The following is a 25,754-nucleotide window of genomic DNA, read 5'->3' on the forward strand; positions in this document are numbered from 1 at the left end:
CCTGTGTAAAGAGCTGAAACATGCAATCTGGAGAAAGCACTCTTCAAACTGGAAGGGAGCATTTTGTTCATGAGGAGTGAGATAAAATATCTGTCTATTGGTGCAGAAGTCTCATTGAGCTACTTGATTGCAATTATTAATTTGATTTTAAAACGTTTTCATGATTCATCTGACCCATATTTCAAAAATAATGCCTCATGTTCATTTGTCAATATTTAGTAAACTAATATTCATTATTACTTTGATCAATTTAATTTTATTTCAATGAATTGTTGTTTCTTTAATGGAAGGATACCAATTTTTTCCACATTTGTGTGTCCTAACTTAAACATGATTGTAAATGCGCCGGAGAAATTAAAACCGGAATTCAAGATTTCATTTAAAAAAGTGTCAGAGGATGACAAGCTGTACTTGCAAATGCCATACAAGACAGATGAGATTAAAACGGCAGCAACATAACTTCTCTGTAGAGATTGATTAGAAATGATTGAATTATGAAATTGAAAAACTGCAGCTATGAGATAGGAGACAACATTACATTCTACATGATCATGAAAAGTGATGACTATTCAAAAAAAAAGACAAAAATACATTAATATCTGTATATCACACTGTTAATAAAAAATTTAATTATCTAAAAATGTATGTCACTTGCATGGAAACTATTTAGTTTTAATCACATTGTTGTACAAATCTTTTTGAATGATAAATACATTTTTCTCTGATGATTTAGACTTTATGGTTTTAGTTATGCAATCTTATCCCATGCAAAACAAACAATTCTGTCAAAATAAATGAATGAGGATGTATCAACAGTAACGTACAATATGCTGGAAGTTTATACAGTCAAGTCTACCAGGGGATATTCTAAGAAACTACAGCAGTAACAATGATGACGCAGACATTCTGCAGAGGAAATTGGAGGTGGAAGAGTTTCTCTGGCTTGAAAATCTAGAGACAATCGATCATTTGTAAAACAGCGACACCAGCTCTCACTTATTATTTTATGATTTAGTCACATATTTAATTACACAATAAATGTGTTCTTCTTTTTTTAATTTGAATGTCTAGTTTCATCTTCTTTTTTAAAGTTTTCACTATTCAAGTTTTTACGTCTGTTTTAATTATAGATTTGATTGATTGATTGAAATGATTTATTCAGTCACATCATACTACAAGCATTATCAACACAAACATTATCGAAAAAATAGTGACTGAAAAGGCACAGGCAGAGCATGCTTATATTAATGCCTGTCCTACATACAAACAAACAAACAATAGCAAAACTAAACCAGAAAAGGAGGACCAATAAGGTTTACATATATAGTAGTAAAGACATTTTTTTTATATATAAATATCAGAGAACAGCAACAAACAAAAACAAATAAACATTAACATTTGTAGCTTTCAAAGATTGCTCTACAAATCTTTTTTTTGTAAACCGAAAATGAAAATGAGCTTAGCAGCCTCATTCCATAGTTTAACTCTCACAACCGATAAACATCTCCTTTTAGTCTCTTTCATAGCTTTTTGTACAACAAATTTACAAACATCACGCAAATTATATTTTGACTCATGTATTGAGAAAAAAACATTGTACACAGACAGGGAGTAACTTTAATTTAGATTTATACATTATTTACATTATTTTATAATAAACCAAATCATAAAATTTCTTAACATGGGATTTTATAAACAATGGATTTGTATGTTCATAGTATCCCACCCTAATAATAATACGTATGGCTCGTTTTTGTAACTTGTTGACTATAGCATTTACTGTTGTCTTATATGTCAAGCCCCACACTCCCACACAATACGATATATAAGCTAGTATTAGTGAACAATAAATTAAATGTAGTGCTTTATGATTTAATATATTTCTGGACTTATACAGGATTTCTATTGACTTTGCAAAGTTTCCTTTTATGTATCTAATATGTTGTTTCCATGCTAATTTACAATCAATAACAACCCCTGAGAATTTTATATCAGATACTCTTTCAATTTCAGAATCACATCTTTTCAATGTAATATCCCCATTATACGGGGGTTTGATTACACTCTCCTGTCCTCTCACGAATTGGCCCCTCACCGTGGATTACGCACCTGAGCGCCGCCTGAAACTCGTGTCCTGATTGGCTGGCGCGCAGCTGCGTGGACGCGCTGGGAGCGCAGCCGGGGAAGGTCTCGGTGTGAGCTGTCCGTCACTCCTCTCACTCGATTAAAGCCCTTTTTCCACCTGGGCCATCAGCCATGGAGTTATTGGTACGTTATTTGGAGAGGAGCAACTCTCTTAGGTAAGTATGTTTATGCAAGCCCAGGATATACAAGCCAGGAGCCGTAAACTTTGTTTACGACTTGAAACCACATAAGTTCTGATAAGATAGATCCGACACGTGTTGAGAGCTCCTTCAACTAGAAGTAAATCGTCAAAAATCATGAAGGCTGTTACCTTACAATAAAACCAGAATGTAAATAAGTTATACATGATAATTTTACGGCAGAACTAAAGATATAAAGATAGTTCCATGTTTTTTTAATGTATTTATTTTGTTTAGTTGTGAAACGAAACCTTTCTACAACCTCTTCATTACAACTTGCAGCGGGAGGGGATTTACACTGTGGTTGACAAACTGTTCGGGGAAAATAGTGACGGTACACATACTGACTTACTGAGTTAACCTTGGACTTGCACCCATGCAGCAGCCTGAATGCAGACACTGTGCTCAGTTCATGGAGTTTTCCACCAATCTGGTGTAGTTATTTGAAAAAAAAAATAAAAAATTATGAAATTGCTTTTTCTCACATTTCGCTTTCACTTCTGCATTCTCATCCTGAAGGCTTTGACACTGAATTCATCTGCACAGAGAAAATGGCAGCAACTTGAAAAAACACAACAAACGCTTCTAAACTTCAATGTGTTTTTTATCTCAGTCATAGATAAGGTACATTTCCTCATCTGCTTTTTCATGATGTTGCTGTTTTGTTCCAGCTCTGTCATGACTCAAGATGTTATCAAGGAAGAGAGCCTGAGAGATGATCTAAAGTATTACTTCATGAGCCCTTGTGAGAAGTACAGGGCCCGGCGGCATTTACCCTGGAAAATGGGAGTCCAAATATTGAAGATTGCCATGATCACTACGCAAGTATGTGCAGTCACAGGTTACGAAAAACCGGGAGACTCCCAATAACTGTAAAACCGGAACAGTTATATATCCAATGCATACAAACAAGTGTAGTTGATACACATGAATTCTTGTAGATGATGGACACATTCTAACAATTATTTACACTTAAAGTCCTACATAGCCAAATTATTTCAGATCATGTACTAACTGCACATGAACATTTTCTTGTTCTCTTTATAGAAAATAGACTGAAGTTATGTATCTTCTTTTTTATGTTCTTGGTTAAGCTTCAAATGGCAAAATTAGCAAAAAATAAACGTGTTTGATATTTTTTGCAAGAAAAAATTATATCTTTGGAAAATAGTTAGATGGATTAACTATGTAATGTTAAATGACATAAGGTTTTGGACTCTAGCTAACTGAGTAGAAGTTCACTTTTAAAACAGAGCAACCAGGAACGGCTAAATATTGAGTGTCAACTTTGTAAAAATACAAGACTACCGTACTTCAAAAGTGTTCTGTGTGCAGAGCGAAAGATACAGAAGTCAACATTTGAAGTGGATCAAAAACACGCATGCAAGAATTTTAAACGTCTGTTCTTGTCTTAGTACAACTTTAAATAAATGTTACTGTAGATCTTTAAAAAAATAAAGGTTAATAGCTAAAATAATTCTGCCTGAATTCCTACTTATGATCAGCTTTCTCTTTTGTTTTGTTTCACAGCTCATTCTGTTTGGTCTCAACAACCAGCTGGTGGTTTCCTATAAGGAGGAAAACACCATGGCCCTGAAAAAACTTTTCCTGAAGGACTACAGTGGGGTGGATGAGGATGACTACAGTGTTGCTGTGTACACGCAGCGTGGTCTCTACGACAGCCTGTTTTATGTCCTCGATCAGGCAAGTCGAAAAAAGAGGAGTCATTGCTGTTTGCATCTTATTATGATTGTAATTGCTTTTGTCAAAATCAGTCAAAAACAACCTGAACTAATTTCAGTTTAATCATTTTTAATCATTTTCATTACTCACAGATGAATAACAGTACAATTTGTTGCACTGTGCCTTTTATTTAACAAAAAATAAATCAAAGTGAAGAAGCAGTATGGCTGGAAAAAGTACAACCTGAAGTTTGATAGCTTTCAGACCCATTTTCTACAATTAATAATTTTCATTATGATGCTATCAGTCTCTCACGTCACTGTCAATAAATGTGGGCTCTCTCTCCTTTACAAGGTTGCCTTATTTTATCAAGGGTTCTGAGGACTGACTCATGAACACCACTCTTATCTTCCAATCGGATTGAGGTCTAGACTTTGATCTGGTCATTGGAATATCATCTTTCAGCCTTTCTGATGTAGATTTGCTAATGTGCTTGGGATCATTGCACTTTTGCAAAACTCAGTTTCAGCCAAACCTTAGCTTTCAGACAGATGGTGTCACATTTGTCTGTAGAATACCGTGGTATACAGCGTTCACAATGACTCGATGACTGCAGGCTGTCCAGAAGCTGTTGCTGGACCGTTGTGCTTGACAGTTGAGATGAGATATTTGTGCTGCTATCTTGTTTTGTTTTTGCCATCTACTGGATTAACTGTTACACAGTCCCTTTTCTGCCCCTGAACTTATCCTGGGATAGTGGTTTTGACCTTTCTCTTCTGGTATTTACAGTACAGTCAGTTAGGCGAGCTTTCTGTGGGTCCCATCAGTTATGCTGAGGATGATTATGGCAAGCTGCTTCCTGTCAAACTCTGTAAAGACCACTACAAAAGAGGTAGTGTAGAGTCTTCAGATGAGGCTTTTGACATTGATGCACGGCTGGAGACAGGTAAGAGTTTTATGTATTTATTAATTTATTTAGATGATCTCCACTATAACAGTTTAAGTTAGAAGCAGTCATTTCAGTCGTGCCGCAAGGTTTCTCAAAATGTTGTGGGTTCAAATGATTGCAAAAACAAATGAGTCAATATTTTTCACAGTAAACATTAAAAGTGGAACTATGTGTTTGTATTTTGCAGTGTGACGGGCTTATTTGTGCTCTTATTCCATCAAATACCTTCTTTTTAATATACTGTATGAACGTTCCTAGAAAAAGGCACTCTGAAGAATCGGAATATATCAATAATGGTATATATTTTTCTTAGAGTGTATGTCACATGATCCCAAAACTGCAAACCAGTGGAAAACCCAGAATGCATCCTTTTTTGATCTGCACTTTCACAGGTACACAGTGCCTTTCAAGTGCACTGCTTATATATTTATTCTACTCATTAAAATCATTGCTTTGTCTAACTTGCACCTCTTTGTTTTCAGGCTTGTTAAAATCACGATAAACTTCCAGCTTAAAGGAATCAACTTGCAGACCGTTCGTTCACGGGAGTTACCTGACTGTTACTCCTTTTATGTGACGGTATGCATTAAGAAGTACAAGTGAATGTAGAAATTAAGTTGACTGGGTTGTGTTATGATGAACCTTTTTTGTTTTTCTTTTAAATTGTCTCATTAGATCACATTCGATAACCAGTGTCATAGTGGAAAGGTGAAAATATTCTTGGACATAGATACTGAAAGCAGCGCATGCCGAGACTGGAAGATATCTGGGACAGGTAATGTTTTACTTCTTTAACTTGAAAGAAAAAATTACCACAGCTGAGCAGATCTTAGACACTTTTTAGCCTAGTTTGACCTTTCATGAGTAATGTATTTCCTTGGATTACTCTCTAATTGATTCCTGAAGTCAAATGTTTAAAAGCTGTTTAGCACATTTAAGACCTTTTTCACCATCTGCCACTAGGCGGAGTTGTGTAAGAGATAAACCTTCACACTCTGCCACTCACTGTTACTTTCTGTTTCAGCTCAGAAGAACACGCACTATCTGCTGGTGTTTGATGGGTTTGTCATTCTGGTTTGCATCATATCAGTGGTGTTGTGCACACGCTCCATCATACTGGCCATCAGGTTACTCCAGGTCAGGTGACCCACTCTCACTGCATAGTCTAATATCATATATGAAAAAAAAGTCATCTTGCCCCCTTTTGTAATCCTTCCTTCATTTTACCGTCGGCCAATTTGGAGATTTTGCTTATATTATTTTGACATTTACATGTATCTAGAATTTTACATGAGAGTGTGAATTTAAATTGTTTTTTTATTTCCTCCCAAAGAGATTCTCACGATTCTTTCGTGAAAACTTCAACCGCAGTGTGTGTGCAGATGATCAGAAGGAGTTTCTCAATGGCTGGTATGTGTTAGTCATCATAAGTGATATCTTGGCCATAATTGGATCCATACTGAAGATGGAAATACAGGCAAAGGTAAGGTTTACAATCATGTTGCTTCGGTTACTCACTATCTGACAATGGACTGTGCCATTACAGCAGGAGATGGTGTCAGTGTTCATAGGATCATGTCGTTTTACAAGGCTATACTATGTACTAATGACCGTTCACCATTATGAGCTACATACTGTGTCATTTCATTTTCTGGATTCGGGGCCTTATGTTCAAAAGTTGCATACATTTCATCCTAAATCCTTGAGCAGAAATCTTGCCAACGCAAAAAAGTAGATCAATTTGATATGCAACTATAAGTATCAATGAGAAACTGCTCATCCAAACAAGGAAATGGCAAAAGTAAGTGGGAAAAAAAATGTATTGGCTGTGAGCTGCACACACTCCTGTCAGAAGCTGAGGCCAGGAAAAATCATTTTTTTGGTGGTATTTCTTCTGTTGTAAATCTAAAAAAGAAATAGTGCGGCATAATGTGGTTGTAGTGACTGCAGTGGATTATGGGTGTTGTTGTTGTTGGTGGCTTTATGTGTTGTCTTCAGTGCAGAGTTGTGGGGTTATGTACAGCTGTAGTGTAGCGTAACACTCTTTGTTCATTCTTGTATTTTAAGAATTGACACCATAAATGAAGATGGAGGGTGATAAATGACTCCTAATTCCACCTTCTCCCAACCAGCATTTGTGAGCAAGCCCAAATTCAAATATGTCCTCCTGTTGAACGTATTCCGCGCGAGTTGAATTTGCAAATTCTTCAAGCTGTGAAACAACAAAAGCATTACACGTTATCTTCACTGACGTAAAGAATATATTGTTGACATAAAAATCAACGCGAAAACAGTCACTGCCCAGAGTGTTACTGCCACATGGAGAGACCGGCCTCCATCACTGGAGAAACACTTTCTGGAGCAGCACTTGGAAGCAACTCCATATAAGACTCTGGAAGTATACATTCAATAAAAACATTATTTAGGTATTGTTTGATCACATCAATTTGTACCAAACAAACTTTCAGCGACATCTTAGATTTATGTTAAGACTACACTGGGCAAACGGTTCTTCTTTGCAAATTGCATTTTAATGTTTTATTGTTCAGTTTTTGGGATATTTAAGGCTCTGAGTTTCATCCAGCCAGCATGGTGCTGCTCAGGGACAATGACAGATATCCAACCAGTCAGCAGCTCCTGCTGGAAAGTTCATGTTGCTCGGACATGTGTCCAGTTAAGCAGATCCAGAAGGATCTTCTGGGTAACGCGAAGTTGCGCAATTGTGCACGACTACACACAGTCATTCATAGGAATGAATGAATGAATTGCCTTAATAAGAATGTATTCTTAGCAATTCTTGCCTGGTAAAATAAAGGTTTACTACTACTACTACTACTAGGAAACACATAATTGTCCATCTCATTAACCATCTCATTTTATAACTGACATGTGACCAGTTCTTAAAGGGGACCTATTATGGCATCTAATATCTATTTTGAACAGGCCTTGAATGTCTTAAAAACAAGATTTTGATTGTTTTTGCTAAATAAATTAGAAATTCAGCCTCTAAACCATGTCTTTATCATCCCAGTCTCTAACCTCATTCTCTGAGGGATTCTGAGTGGGCGGGGAGGCTATGATAATGAGGCACTGTGTTGATTGGCTGCCTGAATGACGCGATACACCGCTACGAAAAAATGGCGGAAGCTCTGGCCGGCGGAGTTAGTTGTGGGCGTGGTTTCACGCATCGGAGTTCAACCGACGTAACGACGGGCGCAGAATCTGAACGGCTCGTAGAAGCCACATCACACTGGACGGCTCATCCGGGCGGCTGTACAGACACTGCAGAATTTGGTTGCTTTCCTCCTTCTCTGAGTTTGCAGGCTGAGGGGAGACCCCTTTATATATGTTAAAGCAAGAGAAAACATGTTTTTCATAATAGGTCCCCTTTATTTAAAGGAGTCGTCTGTAAGAAATGTCCAAAACTGGTACTGCAGTCACTTTCAAAATATTGTTGAGCGGCGTGTACCCTCCCCCTCCTCCCCCCGACCAGAGGATGCCAGGGCTGCGATAATTAGAGCCGAGCTGGATGCCGAAACAATACTGACCTTGTGATTGGGAGATAGGTGGAGGGTGGAGCTTCAGGCCAAAACAAAAAATGACAACATAAACATCAGTTGAGGGCTGCAACTCCTCTTTTTAAACTGGAATATCCTGGCTTGAGTGCTGTTGTCAGTGACATAAGTATTTGAAATGAACATGATTTTTAAATGTCTGTTGACATATCGGGGTCATTTTATGATTCGTTTTATTATTGCTCTTACATACAGCTCCTTTTAATATGATTAACAACTTTGTTTTCTTCTCAGTGAGAATGAGAGTTCATCTCATTTCATGTGATTACGTCTGTGTTCCTCAGAACCGATCACTCATTGATGTATGTTAACATCTTGTGACAAACAGAAAACTTATCAGTTTATGTAGAGGAACATATTTTGATGTATAAAAGTGAGTTTCACTGCTTTATAGCTGGGTACCGTCAACTGGCAAAATTTGCATGGTGGTACATATATTTTCATGCCAGGGCAGATATGTGTGTGTGGCGGTACGGACAAATCAACAAAGTTGATTTTTGAACATCCAAAATGGTGCACAAATCTTTTTTTTGTCTGCTGCAGCTGTTGTATAAAGGCCCCTGGTTGGTTGTCTCTATTAGCTGCAGTATACGTACTGTGTCGGTGTAGGACAAAATTTGGGGCATCACCTTTTGAATTTATTTCCAGTTATTCATTAAGAAGTGGTATGTTAAACTCCGGCCACGCTGTGGCAATTAAGTGATCCTCTTTGAACTTTGGAATTAAATGACTCCAAGTAAATATTGTAAAGGTCCATTTTAACTAGTCTATTCTATTTATAGACCTAAACCTTTTATCTAAGGAAGGAAAAACTGTCTGTACAAATGTACCTTTTACATAAAATGTCAGAAGTGATTTGGAAAAAGTAATGGCATTGGATTAAGAAAAGTTGGAATGAAAGCAGTGATCAATGCGTTTCAAGGTTTCACCTTATATAAACTACCACACTAGTTTTGCGTGTGTGAGCGCGCGAGCTAGATAGCTTTGAAAGGGAAGGATCTCCTGTAGTGGTCTGTGTTGCAGGAGATGCAAAGAAGCCTCTGACTGAAGGCACTGTCTTGTGAAGAGGATCTTCAGTGTTGTCCATTATGTTTTCATTTTATGAAGCTTCTTTCTTTGTACAATTTGCTTCAGAAGCTCCAGAACAGAGCTAACCTTCTTATCAGTTATCATAATGGGTTACATAAGCTGGTGTGTGGACAATATCATCAGCAGGGAAAATGCAATGTTTCCGAAACCAAAGGTTGTGGGATGTATTCAAAAGGCTGGGATGCTACATTCAGATCCAAATACACAGCAGCAACCAGGTCAGCAGTGGGTAGAGGACTCAAATCTGCCAAACAGAAACTTAGCAGCAGGTTGAACAATAACATAAAAACAAACATTTATGGGTGGGGATGAGCAATTTCTGATGAAATTAGATCAACATCCTCTTTTGAAAGCAGTCTCGTGTCTGAAGGATTGCAGGCCTGAGGTTCCTGCTCCCTATGCTAAAATAAAATAAAAGCCATACCAGCTTTATTTGACAGGCACCAATTTGAGTTCTGTTTTTGGATGAGGTCTCTTTTTCTCTTTCTTCTATAGAGTCTGACGAGTTATGATGTGTGCAGTATCTTCCTGGGAACATCAACATTAATGGTGTGGGTTGGAGTGATAAGATACCTGGGATACTTTCAGAAGTACAATGTGAGTTGGGAGTTATTCTTATTTTTCTCCTTTTAGCCTTAGCAGTGAACAGACCTTAAAATAAATGCTCTGTATACTCCAAAATATATTGTTTGAGTGTTTTTGAAGCAGTTCTCAGGTGTAACCTTAGCCTAACCATTACCTTTACGGATAAAAAAAGACTCTTTGTCTGCATACTTTTTCCTTAGGTCCTGATTTTAACGATGAAAGCGGCATTCCCCAAAGTCCTCCGTTTCTGCTGCTGTGCTGGCATGATCTATCTTGGCTATACGTTCTGCGGATGGATCGTACTAGGGCCTTACCATGAGAAGGTAAGTGTCTTAACAGGCTTGAGGAAAGCAGAAGCAGTGGAGAGGGTTGGATTATTGCTTGTCTGAATGTTGCTGCGAGAGGTGTGGCGAAACTCAGAATAGAGGAAATGTAACATCTGTTTTGATTGACTAATCCTTTTTATGCATGCAGAACAGCTGAAGCTACACATTTTAAAATAGGAATAAAGAAACACCCAAGTGTGTGCGCATCTTTAAATCTATGGGAACTGTGCCCCACCCTGCCTGGTGAAAAGATGCGGCCTGCTCACTCCTCAGGTTATGGAGGAGACCTAAGCTCAGTGCAGGGCCTCCCGGGGTTGGTAGAGGATGGCAATGCCCAGGACTGTCAGTTGATAGGAGCACTGGGTGATATAATGGGGAAAAGAACCGGGATAAAAAAATATATTAAAAAAAAAAGTACTTGAGAATGATTAAATAGATTATGATTATGAACAACAAGTGAAAATGCTGATATGACACAAAGTATATTTTGACAAACTGATCCAGGTGCCATAATAAAGACACTTTATTTGCTTCTGGATTTCACCTCAGGTATTTGGTAGCCTGGTGACAGATAAGACAATGATTTGATGCAGGAAAAAGAAAATACAAGATAGAAAAAGTTATTCCATCCATCCATCCATCCATCAATCTTCTTCCGCTTATCCATTCCCGGGTCGCGGTGGCAGCAGTCTCAACAGGGATGCCCAGACTTCCTTCACCCCAGACACTTCCTCCAGCTCTTCCTCCAGCTCTGCCGGGGGAGACCGAGGCGTTCCCAGGCCAGCCGAGAGACATAGTCTCTCCAGCGTGTCCTGGGTCTTCCCCGGGGTCTCCTCCCGGAGGGACATGCCTGGAACACCTCCCTAGTGAGGCGTCCAGGAGGATCCGATACAGATGCTCAAGCCACCTCAGCTGACTCCTCTCAATGTGGAGGAGCAGCGGCTCGACTCCGAGCTCCTCCCGGGTGACCGAACTCCTCACCCTATCTCTAAGGGAGCGTCCAGCCACCCTGCCGAGGAAACTCATCTCGGCCGCTTGTATCCGCGATCTCGTCCTTTCGGTCACTACCCAAAGTTCATGACCATAGGTGAGGGTAGGTGCGTAGATTGACCGGTAAATCGAGAGCTTCGCCTTTCGACTCAGCTCCTTCTTCACCACGACGGTCCGTTACATCGACCGCATAACTGCGGACGCTGCACCGATCCGTCTGTCAATCTCCCGCTCCATCGTTCCCTCACTCGTGAACAAGACCCCGAGATACTTGAACTCCTCCACCTGAGGCAGGACTTCTCCACCCACCCGGAGAAGGCACGCCACCCTTTCCCGGTGGAGAACCATGGCCTCGGTTTTGGAGGTGCTGATTCTCATCCCTGCCGCGTCGCACTCAGCCTCAGACTGCCCCAGCACATGCTGAAGGTCTTGGTCCGATGAAGCCAACAGGACAACGTTATCCGCAAAAAGCAGAAATGAAATCCTGAGGTTCCCAAACCGGATCCCCTCCGGCCCCTGGCTACGCCTAGAAATCCTGTCCATAAAAATTATGAACAGGACCGAGACAAAGGGCAGCCCTGCCGGAGTCCAACATGCACAGGGAACAAGTCTGACCTACTGCCGGCAATGCGAACCAGACTCCTGCTCCGATCATACAGAGACCGGACAGCCCTTAGTAGAGGGCCCCGGACTCCATACTCACTCAGCACCCCCCACAGAATGGCACGAGGGACACGGTCAAATGCCTTCTCCAGATCCACAAAACACATGTAGACTGGTTGGGCAAATTCCCATTAACCCTCGAGCACCCTGCGGAGGGTATAGAGCTGGTCCAGTGTTCCACGACCGGGATGAAAACCGCATTGTTCCTCCTGAATCCGAGGTTCAACTATCGGCCGTAATCTCCTCTCCTGTACCCTGGCGTAGACTTTCCCGGGGAGGCTGAGAAGTGTGATCCCCCTGTAGTTGGAACACACTCTCCGGCCCCCCTTTTTAAAAAGAGGGACCACCACCCCGGTTTGCCACTCCAACAGTACTGTCCCCTTCCTCCATGCAATGTCGCAGAGGCGTGTCAACCAAGACAGCCCTACGACATCCAGAGACTTGAGGCACGTTACGAGGTAGTTATTCCTCCTATCCTAATTTTATATAGGAAACATTTATTTTAGAAAATGTTTAAAATTAGTGTGCTCCGCCAGGTATCTTTTTTTTACGCAACTAAAGAAATATCAGCAATTACAATTTAGTCATGGAGAGGCTCATGACTGAACTTTAACTGCAGTGTGTTACAGTTTGAAGACAAAATCCCTGTCGGTACAAATAGGTTGCTATGATCCTCTCCATATTCTGAGCAACAATATCTAGCTTTGAAAAGGCTGACCTGGCAACAAACATCTTCTGTTTTTGATGTGGTTGGAAAAATATGCTATCCTCTTCTCTTTTTCCAAAGGCAATTAACTGACATTGCAAAAATTGTCACATGGTCACACATTTGACCAGTATATGGAATGTGATCTAAATGACTGGAAACGAATGACCATGAAGTTGTGTTGCTCAATCGCATAAGGAAAGTTTTTTGTAGATTGGCTATTTTTGAGTTCCTGTGAATGAAGAACAGATTTCAAAAGTGAGGTAGCATTAAGTTTTGTCCTGCTCAACACTGGTAAATGTAGCTAAAAAATATATTTTCTTCGCTTGACATGATGGTGTTGGGAACCTTTTAGTTTTTATCAAAACCCATGTTTTACTTCCTGTATCAGGACGGATGTAACAATCAGGCTTTCTGCAACAGATAGTTTTGAGTTGCTTTTTCAGAAATATGCATTTGTAATTATGGAACAAGAACAAAAAAAAAGTAAGAAGTTCAGGTGCAGTCAAGGATACTGTTTTCAATATTGACGTTTGACACAATAGAGCCACTAGATGTCGCTGTTTCCTGTGAATGCCTCAGTTTCCCTGACTGCTGCTCTGTGTGCTTAATAGATGACATGCTCCACATTCAATTATTTGTAGATGTTGAAATAATCTGTAGAGAACACATTTTTTTTAAATCAAAAATGATCTTTGCCAGTAGCACTTGCAAATATAAAATCAACATTTTACTTCAAACGATTGGAGCTCCTCTTTAACTCAGAGGGATGGTCACCTTAAGTGGAAGATCCCTGGACAGAAAGCGCCATTAGAGAAAATGACTGTTTAGCCATCCTACTTGATAAGACAAATTATTTAGTGATGTCTGAACACAAGTGGGCGTTGAAATGAGTCATACTCTTCAGATGCAGATGTGAAGTTGGACAGAAAGCAGCTGGCCTACTTCCACTCTTCCAGAGCAAATATAGATTTATTATTAATCTTAAACTAAGGAGATGGGACTAGTATAAAAAGTTAAATTCAGAAATGGCTGGATGTTGACTCAAATTCCTAAGTATGCAGGAATATTAAATCTGTAAAAATTAACCTGAATTGCATACAAGGTTTTTTAAAAAAAAAAACAAAAAAAAAAAACTTTCTTCAGTAAATGACAAAACGTGCATATTTTATGTATAAGTGTATAAGTGAGTATAACATGTATCGGGTTTATATATTTTACACATTTTTTATAATAATTCCAAGTCTGTCTGTTTATTCTAAATTGGTTGTTTCTTGAGGGGTTCTAATTGGCTATATTAACTTGAATGATATACGGCGAAAGAAAAGGCCAATACGTTTTCACATATTTCATTAGTATGTAAAAATGCAGGTTGTCAGTCCATCACAGGGCCACGGGAGACGCAGTCACTCACTCATATCTATGGACAGTTGAGTGTCACCAATTAAACTAATATGTATGTTTTTCTGATGAGGGATAAGACTGGAGTACCGTGGGGGGAAAAGGGGATAAACAAACAAAAACAAAAAGATATGCCGGCACGGGGGCACTATGCAGACCACATCACTGTTAGTTTCATTACAACTGCAGTCTCCTTTAGTTCTTAATCTTTGGCTTTGAAAGTTGTGTGACAATGGAGGTATAATAGATTTTTAAATGCACAGTTTGATCTAAGCTGTTGTCAATAATTATACAGATTCAGGATATTTACTCTGCAATTGTTGGGGTAATCCCCTGCAGTGAAGTGTCAGCCATTCCAGCCTTGTCTGTGTATTTACGGTATGAATAAACAAGGATGTCTCCGGACTTGCTTTTCCACACGTCTTCGGCTGCTGTGCTCTGGATCCGCGGTGTCGCAGAGGGATGTTGATTTTAGATGGTATCAGATTCTGGTGGAACATAGATTCTTTCAAAATGCATGTGTCTGGCTTTCAGGCTCTCTACTCATCTTTTGCCACTTTGTTTTCTTTTCATTCTTTTTATCGTCAACTGTCATCCATCTTTTGATTTTCTGCATCCTCTTTAGTCACATGTTGTTTATTATAGGCCATTGCAAAGAAAAAAAAATTAACAAGTTAATACAATTTCTCAAGAAACTTGCCTTTAGTGTTAGTATTATCTTTTGTTGATGTTTTTTTTATGCATTTTATTTTTAATCAAAAGAAATAATTTACAGCTTGGCATCATTTTCGTGAAACATCCAATCTGATTATTGTTTTTTTCTTTCTTTCAGTAGTATTTTGCTATTGTTTTCCATAATTTTAAATGTCCTACGTTAGTTGCTGATTGCATTGTCGCTGTCTTCTCTCCAGTTTGAGGGTCTGAGTCGTGTAGCAGAGTGCCTCTTCTCTCTCCTGAATGGGGACGACATGTTCTCCACGTTCGCCGAGCTAAAGGACAAAAACACTTTGGTGTGGCTCTTCAGTCGGGCTTACCTCTACTCCTTCATCTCCCTGTTCATTTACATGGTGTTGTCACTCTTCATTGCCCTCATCACTGACTCCTATGAGACCATCAAGGTAATTCGGTGTTGCCTGACTGATTGTTGAATCTTGCTATGCCATCACAGGTGTATGACTGACTGAAAAACATTAAAACCTAATGTTGGTTATGTCTCATGTCCTGTGCACATTGTGGTTCTCAACACTTTAAAGTTGCACACAGAATATGCACCAATTAGAATAGTTTTCTTTTTTTTCATGCTAGTTTTATCCCCGGCACCAAATTTAGTGCTTGTACAACAGAATCTGTTGCTTTGGAAATATGTATATACCAGCCAACAAGAAAATATCAATGAATTTATGGGTGCTGTAAATTAGGCCGGGATTTTAATCTGGACTGCCTGCACAAGGACGATGGCCTCCCAACATGAAGCGTCTGATCAACCAAGTGAGATATGCAGTGCCCCTAGTTATCCCATTTTAATTAAAGCCGTTAAATTTTTTTTTTTTAATGTATTTGGTTTCAAATAATTTAATTTATTAAGAATTTGAAATCCGTTTGTCAGCAAGGAAAACCAATTCCGAAACGGCACCAACATTTTACAACCAAGAAGCACTGCCAGTTTTTTTTTTTACATTCTTTTTTTTTCAAGTTTTTGGACTAAAACACTGAGATGGACTGTTGAGGTGGTTAATGTCAAACTCATAAAGTGGAAAAAATAGGGTCCAGGATAATGGTTGAAGGAACTACGCACTTCAGTGTTATGTTTGATTATATTTGATGCTTCATCTCTGAAATTCCTCAAATATAACTGTTTTGTGGTGTTTTTATCAGTTTACCTCTTTGATGAATCTGATAGATAACTGAATCAGCCATGAAGCAAATTACTCTGGTTTTTTTTGGTTTGTCAAATCACTCCATGTAATAAAAAAAAAAAAAAGTGGGGGATCGAGGGATTGTGGCCACGGTAACACAAATGCATCACCACAGACATGGAAAGACACTTTTTTTTTTTTTTTATTATTAAAAGGGTTTTGAGAACTAGGTCAATCACCAAGACTAAGGTAGAAAGACCAAGTATACTATTATTATTTTTTTTTTTAAAGATTTTTTTGGGCTCTAGTGGCCCTTTATTCAAACTGCAGATATGAAAGGGGTAGAGAGAGATCGGGGATGACACGCAGCAAAGGTGCGCAGGCCGGGATTCGAACCTGCGACCGCTGCAGGAGGACTGTAGCCTCAGTATATGAGCCGCTGCTTAACCCTCTGCGCCACCGAGTGGCCAAGTATACTATTATTTTTATTTATTAAATCTGATGGGGGTAAGTATGTAATATGGTTAGGAATAAAACATTTCCTGTGTTGAACTTCACTGAGATTTTCACCTTTTTGAATGCATATTTGTAAAGCCCCAAAAGAAGATCTACTTAGATAATTATACTGGTGTCATTTATTTGGCATAATAGGTTTTAAACACTAAATGCTTAATCTATTAAGCGTTTTAAAGGATATTTCCAAATATCAAAATGTATGTTGTGCATTGTCATAGAGTCCAGAAATACCAATATTTTAATGTATTTAGATCATATCAGTGTGTTATACTTGGCTAAAAATGGAAAATCTTAGTTGGTTTCATAGTAAATTGTTTCATGCGGGACATATCCAGGTTCTAATTCACTATTAAGGGATAAATGACTAAAATTTTGCCTAAAAGTCAATGCTCTGTACCTTCTCTCTGTCTTGATGTGCTGTTTAATCTCCCCTGACTAACAGAACTACCAGAGAACTGGATTCCCACTGACAGACCTGCAAAAATTTCTTCGGGATCAGACAGATTTTCCAATCATAGAGGAGAATGGCCAGAATGTTGAGATCAGCCACAATGTGCTCTGCTGCTGCAAACGGTATGATGGTGCTCACCCTCACTGCTTAAACAATAGTCCACCAATATTCGTATTCTTCTAGAGGAATCCCTGGAAATGATGCCAAAATTAGGTTATCAGCAACTTTAGTTTTAATATGCTAATATTCCGTAACTTTCTTTGTCTCTGATTCTTTTGTACTTTCATGCCTGATAAAATAAATGGTGCCATTATCATTCTCCCATAAGGATAAATTGTCCCAATGAAAGGTTGGGTAAGATTACCAACTTTCACCTTCCTCAGTGAAATGTAATAATTCAACAGCTCAAGGAATCTGGGGGAGTTTCAGTGCTGAACATTTTTAACAGGAGGATCACATATGGCACACTCAGCTGAAAAGAAAAGGATACTCGGGTGACACGCCTGCAGTCAAGATCTTCTCCCAACAGAGAACATGCAGAATTTTGAAATAAAAATGTCAGAATAACGGACACAATTACAACTAAAATGCATCCTTTCCTGGTATCCTCAACGTCGGGAAGCATTTTAAACGTTGTGAGAAGGAATGACATAACAAGGAGGTCAATGTCAATTTTATTTATATAGCACATTTAAAAACAACCGAGGTCGACCAAAGTGCTGTACAGTATACATTAAAATGAAACAATACCAAAAGAAAATACAGTACAAAGTGCAGAAACAATGAAATCATTAATGTACTAGGATGATCAATAAAATAGTAATAAAAAATAGACGGCAAAGAACAGACACACAAAGTGCACAATCACTTCTCACAGTAAAAGCTGTACTATTGGAAACTAGGACTTATTTGCATAGCTAGCACCACATTTCTACCACTAGACACACATTTTCTACTGTGTCCCCCCTTCTTTTATTTTTTTTAAATTGGCATTCCTGTTCTGTGAGGCAATTCCTATCATTCGCAAGGAGCAATGTTTCCTCTACACTGTGGTTTGGCTCAGTCTTACATGGTCTGAGTGCAATGAAATTAGTGGTGGGAGCTATGCCGACACACCCAGTTGATGGACTGATTACAGAGAAACTTTGAGGCTGAACACTGGGAAGAACCCCCCTCCACCTTCCCACCACCAGCACTACACCCCCCCCCCCCGCCCCCCCCCTTTTCACCCACAGCTCCCTCTTTGCTGTGTTGACTTCTAAATAAACAAGTCACGCTCATCGCTGGTTCACAAACAGAGCCAGAAAAGTTTTTATAGTACAGTCGTTAGTAGCAGAGATGAGGTTTGAGAATTAAAAAAAAAAAGGCATATTGAATGTCACGCCAAATGGAGTTAAGTGTCTCTCCAGCTTGTTTTTTTTTTCCCCCCAATCTTGTTTTATATTTAATGGCTTGTCCGACAATAGCTTTCTAATAAGAAATGGCAACTTCCAATTTATGTTTATTTTAACACCACATCCTAGTTAAGTTATTTCTTCCTCTTATACTGTCTAAACATTCTGCAAATTGGTGGATATTGTAACCAGTCAGAGGTTGGTCCTGCATTGAGATTTCCAAAATGTTTTATAACAAATTATTTTGTTGTGTCTGGTTGCTGTTCAGGAAAATGCCCCTCTGTAAACGGACAGGTTCAGTTTCTGGCTTATCGTTCCGCTTCAGAAGTGTTGAACTGTTTTCTGGCCGAGTGCAGAAAGATCTAATTTACCTCAGAAAAGCACCTAATATAGTCATTTATGCATCTTCGTGCAGCTTTTCCACATCAAAATATTATCTTCAAAACGCTTTGTGTTTGTACACAATGTAACGGTTGTAAAAGTTAGTTTTACAAGTATTCAAGTTATCAGCTGTGACTACATTTCTTGTGATTTTTGGATGCTCTGAAAAGTGAAGCCGTTTCTGGTTTCAGGACTCGTAGTTTGATGGCTCATTAGCGCTCTGACTATGGAGCCTGTCATGCATGTTGAGGAACCGTTGTCTACCATTTGATCAATCTCGGTTTCCCGTTCTGGATGTTTAAGCGTTTCAGGAAGTATAGTTTCAGTTACAGAGCCATTACAGTATGTAATATTAAGCAATGCAAATGACTAAACATCTAGTGGCCTTTTAGAGTTAGCCAAGTTGTCATCAAGTCGTTTTAGGTTTCAGAGTCTGTGTAATTGTATATAATTGCTGCTGTTGACTGAATTTTGCTTTTGAGTATCTTGTCTCGATGTGCTGGCAAAAATTAGATCAGTAAACATGGTCATGTCTAGATGGATGAAATTTCATCTCGCAATTAGCTGCTTTTTCCTGCTGTCTTTTTCTACTGTAGTATTTTTATCTCAGTTTGAGAGGTTATTTTACAAGTTAAGAAGTGCATCTGGATCTTTTTTTTCACACCTAGTCATTGGAACCTTTTTTATTGATTGAAATCATAATTGTTAAAAAGTTAAAAAACTCAATTTATAAAGCACACTTCAAACAAAAAGCACTACCCCAAGAAAAAGGAGAATGCAATATGAAAGGCTGAAAATGAATAGGAACATTAATAAGTTGCTGCAGTTCAAGAAGAATTGTAATTGTAATATAGGAGCTTTCTCCATTTATAAAAATAGTATTTCATTTTTATGAGCCATAAAACTTAATGTTGGTGTATTGCAAATTCAGTTTTATTTATATAGCATCTAATACAACAAAAGTTGTCTCCAGACACTTTCCAGAGATCCAGAACATGACCCCCGAGCAATTATTACATAAACAATGGCAGGTAAAAACTCCCATAGTGGGAGAAAAGCCTTAAGCCAAACAGTGGCAAGGAAAAACTCCCCTTTAGGAGGGAAGAAACCTTGAGCAGGACCTGGCTCATAAGGGGGGACCCTCCTGCCGAAGGCCAGACTGGGGGCGTCGGGGACGTCAGCAGCACAGCAGGCAGGTGGAAGCAGCAATGGGATGACGGGGGGTGGGGACCGCAGGCCAGCACGCAGCTCCCTAACCCCAGGTTAGGTTCAGGGTCGGGGAAAGGTCCATATAATGTTAAACTTTTAAAACTGTTTTAATATAAATGTGCAAAACTAACCAGTGACCCATGTAAAGATGTGTTGGATGCGATACAAGCGCTCCTATTGGGCTTTCTCACAACTTGAAAATTAAATCAAGTGCAGATTCAATGTGAATAAAATTCAGTGTCAAAATGAAGTTTGTGGTAGTCATTGAAATAACCATTAAGCCCCATGACAGTAATATTTCTGAATATTTAGACTTGACCATATTGACTGCAATTTACGTAAACGGTGTGGCGTAAGTATATCTCAAGAGAATTTGGTTGAAGAGTTCATTCGTTTGAGAGTTGGTCGGTAAGACGTAAAACACGAATGACTCGAATTTCAACCCAAGAGAAAATCTATTTAAGAAACGTCTAAAACGTCATTTGAAAAATCTTTGTTAAATGCAATGACCATTTTATGAAGTATTTAATGAGAGAACACCCAATGACAAAAGAAATGATAGGATAGGCAGGTTTCTACCTTTTTCTTATACATCAGCATCATCAGTCTGCAGTCACTAAATTAATTTTAAATTTTTTTCCCCCAACTTGATTCCATTGATCAGTCAAGCTTGAAAAACTGATCTGCTTGCTAGCTGACTTTTAAATTGCTTGATTTATGCATTGATTGTTAAAATTGATACACATGCTAACCAGAATTGTAATATCCCTCTTACATAAGAAGCCATAACATAGCTGTCTCTCCGAATCTTTAAAAAAAATTAATAAGCGAGCTTGTGACCCGGTAGCACCCTCACCATAAATAATGGTTGTCTTTTAAAACATGTTTACGTGTTTAGTGTCCTATGGGCATATGATGTGGTAATGTCAATAATGACATAATTACTATGCAATGTGTCACTGACACATTATAGCACTGCAGTCCATCACAGCACTCTTTCAGGAAAATAATGTATTTGTAAAAAGAAATGACAGGAAACTGTAATGAAAATTCAATCAAGAAACTGCTTGCTACTCATGCTGATGATGAAATTTCTTGGCAAAATTGGTAACTTCATATGCAGTCATCTACAGTAAAACTGTTCAAACAATTCATAAATGAGGCATCTACAGAAGCAAATTTCAAATGATTGATAAACAGAAATCCCTTTCAAACAGAAATCACCATGATCATTTTATTGTATTAGGAGTGGGAAGGGAAGATTGTCAAATTTTGATATCTGCAACAGTCGGTCCGCAGGTACTTTTGCTCTTTTGAGCAGTTTTAAATATACATTTGATTAAAAGAGACAGGTGACTGGACCTTACTTCCAGCTTGTGATTACATTCATACTGTCTTACAAGTTGTAGTCTGTACTGTAGTTGTAGTCTTCCACACATGATGTGGTATCCTCGGATGACAAAAGTCTCACGACCACTTGTTGTAAACTGTCAAATCTGATTTCTTTCTAAAAGCAGTATAATAACTATTATATATCCTTTCATTGTGTCTGTAGGCATCCGTGCCAAACCTGTATGGAGGTAAAATATATCAAACAATAAAAAGCCATGCTTGCCCTGGAATGACTCTTAGGCCCGGTTTCACAGACAAGGCTTATATCAAGCCAGGAGTAGGCTTAAGTCAGACTAGTAAAGCTAGGTCATTTAAGTGGCTTGCATGAGCGTGGCTTATATTTGTCTTAGTTAGTCCCAGACTGTGGAGTCCTGGAGTAAGCTTAAATGAGAACGCCTCATTAGCCTAAGTGGGAGCACAGTCTGTTAGCCTAATGGTGCTCACAAAAACCTGGAATGGAATTGAGGACAGTTTTGCTGGAGGGAATTTTGACACAAAACATGGTTGAAGCTAAAAGAACACGCTCAAAGACCTATACTATGTATGAAAAAAAACTCTACTTAAACAACTTTTGGGAAATCATGCTGTTATTGAAAGTAAAGTGCATAATGCTGCTGTTGAACATAAGACGAACAATGCTTGGGCTGCCATTTGCAGTGAATTCAATGCAAATAAAAATGTATGACTGTGCACCCTCCACATCTGGCATGGCATCCCAGAGAAAAGATGCTGCCAAAACCTTCCAGAAGAGACCAAAAAGGATGTCAATGCATGAAAAGTTAGCCTTAGAAGTTCATGAGCAGAAAATGAAATATCTGAAAGAAGAGCATGACATGAAAATGAGAATTCTACAGGTCGAATTGGATATGAAATTAGAAGAGAGAGTTGTTCAAAGAAAGATGCTTGAGATAGGTATGTAATGTAATGAAATACACTTGACAAGAGTGTGAGTATTGTAGTCACCACAACCTAAATTTTAGGACAGCCTTGGTTGAGTTTCTCATTTAATTTTTCAGCACACTATTGCACTGCAATGTGAAAGCAGCTCTGAGTGCAAGTCCTCGTTGGACTGGCATGGCCACGTCTGAATCATTCTGGTCTTCCATTGGAGGGTCAGGACAATTATACTGCTTTAGGTAGTTGTGCAGCTTCGGGTAGTTGTGCAGAACAGTTGTAGCAATGATCACCTTGCAGCATATTCTTGGCTCAAAATGAAGTGTATTGCATAAACACTGGAATTGATTTTTCCACACTCCAAACATACGCTTGACCATCCCTCTAGTGCGAATATGAGCTCTGTTATATCTTTGCTGCTCAGTTGTTGTGGGATGTGGCCAAGGTGTGAATAAATTCTCTGCGCATATGCACTGTCACCAATTAGTATTCCGCTATGTTGCCCTCTCTCAAACTGAGCACACAATGAAGAGTTGTGAAAAATCCTTGAGTCATGTGTTGCTCCCTTCAAACGGGCAACAATGTTTGAAAACTCTAAATTGGGAGTGCATACAGCCTGAACATTGATGGAAAACCAGTTCTTACGGTTCCTGTACTCCTCAGCATCAGGAGTTGATGGACACTTGATTTCAATATGACATCCATCAATACAATCACTCCTGGGAAGTTCTCATATTCGTAGAATCGCGATTTATAGTTGGCTTGCTCAGCAGCATCAGGGAACTTAATGTACAGATTTCTCAGTTCACAAATGGCACTGCAGACATTGTGAACTATTCTACACACTGTTGCTTTGCTGACACCACACAAATCACCAGTTTCACGATGAAAGGTTCCAGATGCCAAGAATCTCAAAGTGATCAGAACTTGGAGAGAACTGGGTACAGGCCTTCCTCTTTGAGACATGGAGGAAAGTCTAGGCTCAAGCAAAGTAATTATCTCCAGTACATCTTCTTTGTACATACGAAAGCGGTCTTGGAAAGTTATTTCATCAAACTGATTCAATGGATTATTCCTATCCACAAGTATTTGTCTGGCAGGCCTCTGTAGCGAATATTGGTCTTCATTTAGATATTCCAAATACTCCATGCTCCCAAACTATCTGTGCTCCCTTTCACAAACAGGACTAAGCCGAAGTTAAACCTGCCTCTTTGCAGGATTAATATAAACTTCAATTTAGTCCTAGAGTAGCTCTAATCCACCCTCTTGCAATTGGCTTTGTTTAATCCAGAACAGACTAAATCTATGACTATTTTAAGATATGTCTGTGCAAGTGACTTAAAGTTAAGCCAGCTCAAACAGCATTTTAGTCTGAGACTAGGCTTAAGCCTTGTCTGTGAAACCGGGCCTTAAAATCCATTGTAATGATCTGCAACACATCTGGGAATTACAGCAACAAAAAGAATGTTAAATTAATTTAGACGAAACCCCACAAGTTTGAATGAGCAGACTTTACAAAAAACGCAGGAATTCAAAGTAATGTATCGATATGGACAGATTTGCTGGTACCTTTCCATTAAAAGAAAAACCCACAATGGTTACTGAAATAACTTGAAACTGACAAAATTTATGGCAAAGTGTCCTTAAACCTGAACCTATTGCTTTTGAATTGTGGTTCAGTTAAATCATTGGAAAAATACTAATGAAACAGGCTCTGGTGTTAATTGGTTGGTAAAAACAACTTTAAAATTTTGTTGCACAACCATTTGAGGCCATCATTTGTTTTTTTGTAACTCTCAATAAGACTCCTGCACCTGGAGACGAGCAAGTTGGTGCACTCGTGCAAACTGCTCCAGCTGTATCAGGTTTGAGGGGTTTCTTTTCCAGATTGCATGTGGCCGCTCTTTCCACAGATGTTCAACAGGATTTAGCCCTTTTTCATTAACATGCTTATAGTTTTGCTGTTTGATATGAACTAGGGAAGGATGGCTCATTTCTTTTAGGTTGCAGTCAAGGCTAGCAAATGTGGTGTTGGCATAAACAAGTGATCAAGCAAGCTATTGTTGACTGACTCATTTGGCAAGTGTATATTGATTTTAGAGTAAAGTCTTCCTTGTTTCTATTTTGTCTTATTATTGTTTTAACTTTTGCTTTTGGAATGGTTGTGTTCAACGAGAAATGCAAAGTAATCTCCGTCAAAAATTACCAAATTTTAAGTACTTCATTGCCTCGCTGTCATTCAATGTTCGATTTATCTGGACCTAACATTCAGGGGAAATTCATAGCAAACCTTTTTTAAAGAATTTCTTTTGAAATTCTTATGAGGGGGAAAAAAAAAAGCTTTCTATGCAGTTCAGGAATACAGATGTCATCTATTTGATTTTAATCAACATTTCTTATGGGAGTTTGGCTCAAGCTTTCATTGTACATTTTTAGAAAACCACATACACACCGTTCATGTGTGAAGCTTGGCGTCATTTCACAACATGTGCAACAAGCTCTGGTTTACTCGCGTGTAAACATGCCGGGGCCTTTGAAGGGCCATTGAAGATGTCAGTCACAATTGAGAGTGACACACATTTGTGGAACATTATGCCACAGTTCTGTAAAGCTGAGACCTTGAAACCGATTTGCGAAAACAGATGAGCAATATTTTTGAGTCTTAAAGCATTTTGTTTTGGTTTTTTTTCTGCTTTGAATACATTTAAAAAACTTTAGGAGAAGAGTGTCTAATTTTTGATTTAATGGAAAAGCATTTGCAGATCTCCCATCCAGCCACCCTTACTAATTACTTAATATGGAGAATATGCTGCTGTTTATTACTGTGTTGCTGTGCAGATGAAGGATGAATCATGGTTCTTCTTCCTTTATCATGTCTTTGCAGAGTTCCAGCAAATGATGATGTCATACTGATCAGTTGATAGCCGCCCCATCCTCAGATGAGCTGGTCCAAAAAAGGGGAAGGTTTCTTGGAAAAGGACTTTTTTTTTTCCACCGCTATGGACTTCAAACATTTTCAGTGGAAAAACCCTCGAAGAGTTGCACGAGTGAGATTCTGTGAGGTGGAATGTGAAACATAAATCAGGTTCCTCCCTCTGAATGTATAAATGGACCTTGAGTTGCTCTGTTGGGACTGAGACCAAGCTTAAAAAAAAATCTGAAGTTGTCACTGGTATTGAATAAGATTGAGGGTACTGTTTCGTACTGTATTCTGGGCCTTTTTAAGGTCTGCACCTGCATTTCAATGCCAGAAAACTGGATTGAGGTTTCTCAGAATCGAAAGTGTTTTTTTGTAAATGGGTATTATGTAACATATTGTGGTTCCAGATGTAATTTATTTGTCATTGATTAAATATTGCAGTAATGTTTA

At 38.7% G+C, this 25,754-nt stretch overlaps 1 protein-coding gene across 2 annotated transcripts; it reads left to right on the forward strand.

Moving 5' to 3' along the window:
- Positions 1-2,160: 2,160 nt before the first annotated feature.
- mcoln2 (mucolipin TRP cation channel 2) lies at positions 2,161-25,754 on the forward strand. Of its 2 annotated transcripts, none has more exons than XM_061738368.1 (14): positions 2,161-2,268; positions 2,996-3,149; positions 3,855-4,028; positions 4,797-4,953; positions 5,270-5,348; positions 5,439-5,535; positions 5,632-5,731; positions 5,981-6,093; positions 6,290-6,439; positions 10,116-10,217; positions 10,406-10,528; positions 15,203-15,409; positions 17,106-17,236; positions 25,269-25,754. In XM_061738368.1, the coding sequence occupies exons 2-14, from the start codon at positions 3,003-3,005 to the stop codon at positions 25,303-25,305; spliced, it is 1,617 nt and encodes a 538-aa protein (XP_061594352.1). In that variant the 5' UTR covers positions 2,161-2,268; positions 2,996-3,002; the 3' UTR covers positions 25,306-25,754. The 2 variants fall into 2 exon arrangements, with proteins under 2 accessions (XP_061594352.1, XP_061594350.1); XM_061738366.1 differs by having other exon boundaries at positions 2,176-2,300.

This window comes from Cololabis saira, chromosome 13 (assembly GCF_033807715.1).
Source record: "Cololabis saira isolate AMF1-May2022 chromosome 13, fColSai1.1, whole genome shotgun sequence".
In the NCBI taxonomy this organism is placed as follows: Eukaryota; Metazoa; Chordata; class Actinopteri; order Beloniformes; family Belonidae; genus Cololabis; species Cololabis saira.